Source organism: Meriones unguiculatus, chromosome 4, assembly GCF_030254825.1.
Source record: "Meriones unguiculatus strain TT.TT164.6M chromosome 4, Bangor_MerUng_6.1, whole genome shotgun sequence".
In the NCBI taxonomy this organism is placed as follows: domain Eukaryota; kingdom Metazoa; phylum Chordata; class Mammalia; order Rodentia; family Muridae; genus Meriones; species Meriones unguiculatus.
Window position 1 is genome coordinate 131,114,093 of NC_083352.1, and position 10,423 is coordinate 131,124,515.

A 10,423-nucleotide genomic window follows, 5' to 3' on the forward strand; every position below is an offset into this window, starting at 1 on the left:
CTGTAACTTCAATTTCAGGGGATCCAACACCATCTTCTGGCCTCCACAGGCACTGCACACACACACACACACACACACTGCACTTATATGCTTGCAAAACAAACATAAAAAATCTTTAAAAATGAATTTCATGGATGAAAATAATATTTGGGATATACTGAGTTAGGTACAACCTACCCCCTCGGGCATTTTCAGTTGCATATGTTCCTAATATTTCCATTATGCCACACTCGTACATACACTTTTATAGTGCTTGAACTGATTCAAAACAAGCTTCTTTTTACTACTTATAATCTTAATAATACCAACTTTATATCAATGATTGATAACAATGGTCTGTAAATTTCCCATGTATAGTAAATTCACTATAACATGGGAAACTATACTGTTACATTTTCTGAGGGAATTATTTTATTGCTTAAGGATCTGTGGGAAAGAAACATCTTTCACTCATTAACCACTTAGACACCTGAAACTTTCTCTTGTGCTCACAATATAAACATACACACACACACATATACGTATTCATCTGAATATCCATTTGTATCCATCTGGACACAAACATCCATAGGAGTATTAACTAACTTGGTCTAAGCAGCTATCAAAGTCATCAGGTAATTATTATGTCTCTAACAACCAACCCACAAAGACAGCATAAATCTTGACCTATTACCATTGCAGACTTTCAAGAAAGTGATGTACAATTTTCTGAGCTCTCCTTTCCTCTTCTATTCAGAGTATTTACTTAATTTTTTCCCAAGTCAATAACACTTTTAAGTTCTACGTATCATTTAAATTCGACAAATACATACACTCATGGCAGCACTGAGTATGTTATAAGACATTAATAAGTATTAATGGCATTTAGAATTTTAATCTACTTCCATCTACCAAGCAGGACGTGTTCTAAGAAGCTGATAAGCTTAGGAGGCTTTATAGTCTGCATAATTATATGTTTTCACCCTATTTTTTTAAATAAAGTTCTTATTTGTGAGGTCTTGATAAACTGCCTTATAGTTCTACAAATCAGGTCTACAAGGGTATTTTCCCCCATACATTTCCTTCTGGGTGTCAAAATATCTGTGTGAGAGATACATCTGGCTTGAGCACATACAAATGATGCAATCTAAGTAAGGAAAACTAAATAGAGTTTGTGGTTAGCTTTCCTTTTTTAAAGATGAGGTCTCACTAACAAGCGAGGGCTGACTTCAAACCCATCATCTTCCTTTTTTCAGCCTCTTTTCATCTCGGATTAAAGATGTGTACCACCATGCCTACCTTCATGATTAAACTTGTGTGGTCATGAAAGGTGATGACTTTTCATGAATGCTTACTGATGTTCATTTGTGCTCTACGAGGATAAATTCAGCCACAGAGAACACCTTGAGTATATACAATATTCTCCTTTTATGGTATAGTTATAGAACATATACCCACTTGCTTGTCCTTAAAGAACCAGGCTCAAATAATCTCTTTATGTTTGTTTGTTTGTTTGTTTGTTTTTTCATGACAGGGCCTTAAAAATGACACTTGTCTCTGCTAAACCTGTTTTTATGCTCAGATTATTTCAGAGATCACTGGAAGCCCCAGGTTTCCCTTCTATCTTTCAGTGTCTTTAGAAGGAAATTTCTAACCCATCATTTTCTCTACCCTTTTAATCTCTGCAAATCGTTAGTAAAAGCTATGCCAAGGCAGTCTGCCAACAGAAGCTCAATCATATATTCATTATCACTGATTACCCTAAAGAAATACTATATTTAAGAGAAATCACTCTAGAACACATACCTATCAGATTATTTATATAAAGACAAAACTCAGACCTTTCAGCACATATAAATATCTAAATAAGTAAATATAATATATCCTTTGTACATTTGTTTATATTGTCTAAAAGTTAACTTTATTAAAATATCAATTAGATTTTTAAAATCCTTATTTCATAATTTGTCTTCACCTATTGAGGGTCACCATTTTCTATTATTGAATTAGTATTGTTTTTAGAACTTATTCTGTATAAGCTTTTCATTATGGAAAAGCTAATTTGCCACTTTTGCCTTTAGATTATTACATATTCTTAACAACATACTGCATACCAACAGTAAATTACTTTCATTTAAACTAGTACAGAATTTCTCAGGCAAATCCCATTTCTCTGAAGTTGTTTGTACTTTAGACTGATTTACAATGCCCTGTGCTTTGTGATACTTTTGTGTTTTGTGAAATTCCTCTATTTTCTAAAAGGAAAGAAAACAAACAAAAATAGTTTTAAGCACTTTTCCATCATTGTTGCTATGTTACTTCCTACATTGCAAATTTTACACTTAGTATTTCACTTTTTAGAACCTTAAACTAAACATTAGGTTTGTTAAAGGGCCAGACCTCATTCTTAGTTTACCTCACAGCCAGCTATGTTAGAGCAATACTTTTTAAGTCCATCTGACAAACATTCTGTGGTCTGAGACGCTGACTTTCCCTGAAGGTGCAGTTTACAGCACGTGGCCTTGGGGTTGATCCTTAGCACTGCAGGACTAAAACAGCATTAAAAATCCCACTGCTATCTGTCTGCTTGTTTATTGACAAGGTCTCCTCCTGGAGCCCTACTTAGCTTCACATTCACTGTGACACATAGGCTAGCCTTGAACTCACAATTCTTGTGCCTCAAGAGACTTAAGATTACCAACATGTCACAGCACTCAACTTGATTTATTTATTTTTGAGATCTTATGAGGCAACTTTATCTGTCAGGTTTTCCTGATGGTATTCACAATGAATAGTATAATTAAACTGTTTTGCATCAGGCTTTTTAATGCATTATTGAGCTAATAATTAAATTGCTTGAAATTTAGCCAAACTGTTTTAAGAGGTAGACTCTTTCTTGTAAACACAATTATCAATCTGAAATTCAGACTGATACACAAATAAACAGCTGCTAAATAACATCTCAACATTAGCAAAATAGGGGGAAAATGGTGAAATTATTCTCTAATTGTAATATTGCTCCAGCTATTTCTTCCAAAGTGTATACAGTAAAACTTTAATAATAATGCAATAATCTAATAATCAAGTCACCAGACATTAAAAATTGGAGTTCTCCTTCAAGTAAGTGATGGCAACAAATATCCTAACTACCCAGCTCAGATGTAAAAAGGACACCTTTCATCATTGCAAGCTAATTTGCAAAGCTAAGGTGATACAACATTAATATAATTTGCATTAAAATCATTGAACTAACTTAGATTGGAGAAATTGACTGCATATGAACGTTATAAGGTATATATTTTTAAAAGCTATGTGTAGTCACTCCTATTAAGGTTGTATAGAGACAGACCATTTACAATTTGTTTCCTGCACAAAATAATAGAAATTATTTTTTCTTGAATTTCAAAGTATTCTTTTTATAACAGGCATTTAATGACATTCTGAACAATTGTGAAAGAAACAAATGGAAATAACAAAGTTTTAAAATTTCTATGGCAACAATATATACAAGTAAACTTGTTATTCAGAAACAAAAATATCATTTAATATTGTTAAACTACAGAAAAATGCAAAATGCAAATGAGCAAAGTATAGCTCAAGCTTATATTCCTAAGTTAAGAGAACTGCAATGTAGATGTATCCTTACTTCGTGTTATATATATATATCCTGTCATTTTCTGCTGCAAGTTAAAAACTAATATTACAGCTTTCCTATAATATCAGAAGAAGTGCATTGTCTGGTCTGGGTTGTTTTATATTATTTGTCTCTACAGGGCTTGTTTTGTTTTGTTTCTTTGGTGTTGTTTTGGAAAATCATATTGGAAATTCATGATTATGATTTTGCCAAAGATAATATTGCTGATATTTACTATTTGTTCTCATGCTGTACTAATAGTTGTACTATCAATAATTGTACAAATGTAAAAGAAACTCATTGGTTAGACTTACAATTGGTGAGAAAGCAGAAAACAATTTTCCATCTAAAAATATCCAAATCTTAGCAAGGATTCAAGAGACTTTTTGCCAGTAGTTTAATCACAAGGATTTTGCATTTTATAAAGAAAATATGAAAGTAGGATTGTGTAACAGAGAAGGTAATAAATATAGAAGTAAAATTGCCAGAAGAAATGTAAAATAATTTAAATAATCTATGAAAACTAAAAGCACTTAGGAAAACTAAAAACAAAAATGGGAACTAAATTCCAGAAATTGATAAAATTAGCAAAAATTTAAAATAAACTTTGTTTTGTCTCCCTAGGATTTTGTTTATACTTCCAAACTTTGCTGCACAAAACTAGTGTTATTGACTTGATTTACTCCTTTACAAGTACAAAAAGGTCATAATTGTAATATCACAGCTACTTCTCCAACATGAGACTGTCAGTAATCAAATAAGTTTACAAGTATTTCAAACTAACTACAAGCACACCAAGCGTTTCATTTCTAAACACCACTTATGTTCTTGATTACCCAGCAGAGAGTAATATTTTCAAGAACAGTTCACCTTGATGTAGAAATTAAGGAGCCATCGACAACCTATGTGCCATCATAGAAAGACAAAGTCTCCCTCTTGGTTGTGGCTAGAACTCCACCTCAAAGGGGGTCTGTCACAAGATTTCTCCCCTCTTCTCAGGCCCGTCTGGGCTGAGCTGCATGACAACAGTCAATACCAATTACGGGAAGGCCCTTTCTTCTGATTTTAGTTTAGTTTCTTGCCAACATTTTTCTTTCTAAGGTTAACTAACATATCAGACATTTTCAATAAACATCAATTTTTGTTAAGAAGCCAGGAGAACCTACTGAATCTTTTTGTCTAACAAATTTTTCTTTATCTGCTATAGGCTATCTTAGTAAGTTTCCAGTGTTGTTTGATGTATAAAACTACAAGAGTCTAAACTATGAAAAAAGTCAAGGCACCAAAAACTAACTACACGCTGCCCCCCATATGTAAAGTAGTATTGTGCTCCAAGATGCGGAGCCAATTCTAGCAGAATAACAATGTCAAGTGTTGTGAGGAGAGGAAATGGGAGAGGAGACTAGAGTAGGAGAGGGAGAATCATCTCTTTTCACTACTGTATTTCCTTTGAGTATTTGTCTTTTTCTTTTTCTTTTCTTTCTTCCTTTCTTTCTGCTGAGTACCAACACGAGGACAGAGACTACTAAGAAAACTCCCGAGAAATACATTTTTTGTGACGTACAGTCAATAGTATTTACCAACCTACTAACTATAAATTTCCATTCACAATTTGAGCAGAAAATAATTGGACGAAATGAGTTTGATGAAAATCTTCAAAGGAGTCTCAAACTATTTTCTCTTTAGATACACATGTACACATTCCCCAGAGTGCCACCAAACTCATCTGTGCACATCCAAACAGCACTTACATTTCAAAGGACTCAAACAGCCAGGGAAAGACACAATAATTGATATAAGAAAATGCTGAAGATCTTACGATTTTTTTTTCTTTCAGAACATTTCATGTCTAGGAAAGGAATTCTGCTTGGCTTATGATGTTCCTCAGCAGTGAGAAAGTAAATTTTGGCAGAGATTCTGTTTTGTTTTGTTTTTCATTTAAAGATGGGAAACTTCCAGATGTGAGCACACTGATAAACTGAACAACAAAATAGAGTATAACCACTTATAAAATTGCCACATTGGCGTTCTACAAATAAAATATCGCAAGATAAAAAGGATAACTTGAAAGCAGAGTAACAGTCATCTGAAAAAAAAATACAAGCACTTTTTCTGGCTTGGACAACTCATTAACATAAAGTTTATGGTAACGGTTTCATTTTTTAAATGTGTCTAAACTTGAAAAATATAATGGTTGGCAAGAGGCTTTCATAGTCACAGACATTACGACAACTATATTTACTTATCTCACCTTTGATTAAAGTTTAAGGTTACTTTCTGCTGATATCAAGCTAATAAGTAGTAAGAAATACAATTTAAAGTAAAACAAAGTTTAAAACCACATTGTAAAATGATCCCAGCATTTGAATGCCCTTCACCCTAAAGGCTTCTCTGTGTAACATTAGTTTGAAAATTATAAGTGGGCAGTTCCAGTGCAGGGGACCTAGCTCAAGTGCCTCAAGTTCAGGAATGACCTGTAAAAGTGGCGTCATGTCAGCCTGTGGCAACACCAATACTGTTAAGACAATAACTGATGTCTGTAAACAACTGGTAGAACCTGGCATTTCATCCCTCAGTCTGTCTTGTAAAGTATTATCCACTCCTCTGGTTGTCATTTTCTTTTCGTGGGTGCTCAGATGGTTTTCTTCCATTTTCTTTGCATAAGGATGCTGAAATGAGTCCAGTTGCTGATTAGAATAATACGACAAAATCACCAATGGCGTTCAAACCACAGGACTGAAACCAAGAAAAACCAAGAGAAAGGTAACGCTGAACTGTTCTGAGATCCAGGTTAAATTTTGGTGGTTATCCTTTTGTGTTTAGACACAGTAAAATCTCACTTAAGGAATAATTTTCTTTCTTCTGCTCCAGCTTCCAGCAAAACTTTACGAATGTCTTTGCTACCCTCTCATCCCCACGTTTTCAGATTTTGCTCACGCTTGCACACTCCTTTGTCTTTTGTCTTGTTCAGCACTTAGTGTAAGTTCATAAGGTGTAAGTTCTTTGTTCTGCAGGAACATTTGTAAACCACGACATGACGAATTTTAAAAACCATCTTATGGGTTTGCATTTTTCAAAAGCTTTGCATTTTTACGAGTTTACCATTTTCACCTGCTTTTCACATCCACAAAGATTTTCATATTCCTTAAACAGGTTATTTTTCCCAACACCACCAAAAAGATCCGTTATAAACAAGTAAAAATACTTGAAATTTCTGGGTCTCTCTCCCTCTCTCTCTCTCTCTACCTCTCTCTCTCTCTCTTTTTCCTTTCATATCAGGGTAGTGACAGAAGAATAAATCCTAAGTCAGATTCTGGCCTTGGGAACAAAGAAAAGATAGCAGTAATGAAGGTGCAAATAAAATACGAAACATTTTTTTTTTTTAGCAAATACACTTCTCTTGCTCAATTTCCACCCTGAGAGTAGAAACAGCATACTTACAAGCCAGCATCTCTGTTAGGCAGTATCTCTGTGTGTGCTGTCTCTCTTCTTTGGACTGGGATAGTTTGAGCTAATTTGGAAGTGTCCGTTAGGTTGCCTACAAAATGATGCTTTAAAGGATCGAGCGATGCATAAATTAGAGAGCCCTACAATGGCAGAGGACGGTCATTGTACCTCTTCTCTTTATGTGCTCTTATGGTGGGACCCAAGAGCCCCCTTTTTTTTTAACACTTTAGATGATGGAGCCAGTGAGGGGCTGGTAGCTAGAAAGGAGGTGAGTCCCGCAAATCATCCCCCTCCCAAACTTAGCGGCTGGTTGTTCCCCCTGCCCTCGACATTTTACTGAACTTTGCAACAAAGTCTCTTTAGGAAAACTCCCAGTCTGGATAGAACTAGCGAGGGGGTCCTTCGCTGGCCTCAGAGTTTCTATTTCTCGAAGGCTAAGGTAACTCGGATAGACGTGGAGCGAGGGACGAAGATGGCAAAGGGGGGTGATGGCTTCAAGAAACACCCCACTGGCCCTTTACCTATTTTGCCTCCGTTATGGGGAAGGGGGGCGAGAGAAAAAGATGTCAATGACCATTGTTTGCTCGTTGGGGATGTTGCTCCGCCCCCCGAGTCTGTCGTAAACCTGGCGCTGGACTAAAATAAACCCGAGATCCCGCAGCTCGGGGGCTCGGCGCGCCGCGGACAGCTCTCCACTGGCGCTGCCGCCGGGCCGAGGTGGCGGGCGACGAGCGGCCGCCACGTCCCGCCCGCGCCCGCCCGGGGCCCCCCTACCTGGCCGTCCGCCGAGCCATGTCGTTGAGCCCCAAGCACACGACGCCCTTCTCCGTGTCCGACATCCTGAGCCCCATCGAGGAGACCTACAAGAAGTTCGGCGGCGGCGGCATGGACGGCGCGCCTCCCGGCCTGGGGGCGCCCCTGGGGGCCTCCGCCTACCGCGCGCCGCCGGCCGGGCCCTCCTCGCAGGCGGCGGCCGTGGCGGGCATGCAGCCGCCCCACGCCATGGCCGGGCACAACGCGGCGGCGGCGGCCGCGGCGGCCGCGGCGGCGGCGGCGGCGGCCGCCACCTACCACATGCCGCCCGGCGTCTCGCAGTTCCCGCACGGCGCCATGGGTGGCTACTGCAACGGCGGCCTGGGCAACGTGGGGGAGCTGCCCGCCTACACGGACGGCATGCGGGGCGGCGCGGCGGCCGCGGCCGGCGGCTGGTACGGCGCCAACGCGGACCCGCGCTACTCGTCAAGTGAGCGGGGCCAGGAGCGCGGGGCTGAGGGCGAGCCGGCGGCGCGGGCTTTTCCCGCCACCGCCGGGGCGCGAGGGCGCCGCGTCCGGGGCGGCGGCGCCCGAGGGCCGGCGCGCGGGGGGTCCTGGGGCTCGGCCGGGGCGGCGCGGGGCTTCCTGGGAGCGCCCTGGGGGGCGCGGCGGGTGCCGGGGGGAGCGGGGCGCCCGCGGGCCCGCGTGAGGCGCGCGGGGCGACGGCGGGGCCGGGGCCCGCGGGCCCGCGGCTCACCGGCCGTCCTTGTTGGGCCCCCTCCCCAGTCTCCAGGTTCATGGGGCCGTCGGCGGGCGTGAACGTGGCCGGCATGGGTTCGCTGACCGGCATCGCGGACGCCGCCAAGTCGCTGGCGCCGCTGCACGCGGCCGCGCCGCGAAGGAAGCGCCGCGTGCTCTTCTCGCAGGCGCAGGTCTACGAGCTGGAGCGGCGCTTCAAGCAGCAGAAGTACCTGTCGGCGCCCGAGCGCGAGCACCTGGCCAGCATGATCCACCTGACGCCCACGCAGGTCAAGATCTGGTTCCAGAACCACCGCTACAAGATGAAGCGCCAGGCCAAGGACAAGGCGGCGCAGCAGCTGCAACAGGAGGGCGGCCTGGGGCCCCCGCCGCCGCCGCCGCCGCCGCCGCCGTCGCCGCGCCGCGTAGCGGTCCCGGTGCTGGTGAAGGACGGCAAGCCGTGCCAGAACGGCGCGGGCACCCCGACGCCCGGCCAGGGCGGCCAGCAGCCGCAGGCCCCGACGCCCGCGCCGGACCTGGAGGAACTGTCGCCCAGCCCGCCCGCGCTGCACGGTCCCGGGGGCGGCTTGGCGGCCCTGGACGCGGCCACCGGGGACTACGGCGGAGGTGTGCTGGGCACCAACCTGCTCTATGGCAGGACGTGGTGATGAGCCCCGGGGTCGGCCTGCGGCTCGCAGCGTTTGCCAGGAGACTGCAAGAACGAATGGGGAAAGTGTACAGAAGCTGACCCTTTAGTGCATGGAGATGAGAAGGAGCGAGTCGCGGAGAGGGTCGGGAGGCTCTGAGCCTCTTTGCTGGGGGTGGGAGAAGGCGACGGCCCCGGACCGAATAATGTGACACCACACTTTGAGGTGGTGATTTCCCTTCTTTCAGAAGTTCCTAAGTTATGCGAAGAACTGACGGAATCCACATTCACCACGTTCCTAACCAAAGCTCTCAGAGTTTTAGAAGTCGGAAACTTTGTTGGTGTTTGTATCTCTATAAATCAACCAGCTTTCACGATGAATCCTTGAAGTGGAATTTATTTTGGGAGATTAATTTGCAAAGCCCCTCCCCTAAGTGCAATTTCGTTAATGCTTGATTGAAAGTAAATTGAATTGTAGCCCAAAGTGGATCATATACACAGCAACATGATTGCCGAGGAATTACTGCCATTTGGGTAAAATAGCGCAATGGAATAAAAATCGAAATCCTAATTATATGGATCGTTACCGTTTTTACATTTAAATGCTGATTTTAAGATATTTTTGTTCATTATTAGGCAACCAAGTAATTGTATATTGTCCTAGAAGAGCACAATCCCCACTCTACCCCAAGATGCAGCTCATCATTTTTTTAAAAGGCTTATAAAGTACTTTTTTTATATAAAATCTGGTCTTTCCAAATCAGCTGATAAACATACCCTTTCCTTCCAAAACATGGCATTTATTCTCGTCCTAGTATTTGTTTCTGAATTTGAACTCCTCGACAAAGTCTTAGAACAAGCAAGTAAAATTGCCAGTATTACCGTCAATCTATTTCAAAGCATGTCAAGAGGAATAAGGTGATTTACTGAATTTTATCAAGATATACAGAAAAAGTAAGATAATTATGCTTTTCCACCATATTTAGAACTTAATAGGGGTTACACCAATCTTGTTGGTGTTTTATTGTATAAATAAATGCATTTAGTCTTTAATATGCCGATTTATATTTCCAGTATTTCAAATGGATATTTAAATATAACTTAAAAGACTTCAAGTACTTTCCCCCCCTAAAATTCAAGAGGTTATTTCTTTTTCTTAAGTGTTGCAGGGATTTTTCTTTCTTTTATTTTTACTTTTATTTTGGCAGAGCATGGCAACACAGCTC

The 10,423-nt window shown here is 41.8% G+C and overlaps 1 protein-coding gene across 1 annotated transcript; it reads left to right on the forward strand.

The window, feature by feature from the left end:
• Window positions 1–7,624: 7,624 nt before the first annotated feature.
• Nkx2-4 (NK2 homeobox 4) lies at window positions 7,625–10,169 on the forward strand. The gene is made up of 2 exons (XM_021646292.2): window positions 7,625–8,303; window positions 8,600–10,169. Exons 1-2 carry the CDS (start codon window positions 7,853–7,855, stop codon window positions 9,217–9,219), a joined length of 1,071 nt encoding a protein of 356 aa, XP_021501967.1. The 5' UTR covers window positions 7,625–7,852; the 3' UTR covers window positions 9,220–10,169.
• The last annotated feature ends 254 nt before the right edge of the window (window positions 10,170–10,423 follow it).

Coding starts and splice junctions, on each gene's coding strand:
- Nkx2-4 (XM_021646292.2), top strand. CDS start 7,853: ATGTCGTTGAGCCCCAAGCACACGACGCCCTTCTCCGTGTCCGACATC. Junction 8,304..8,599: donor GGACCCGCGCTACTCGTCAA/GTGAGCGGGGCC, acceptor CCCCCTCCCCAG/TCTCCAGGTTCATGGGGCCG.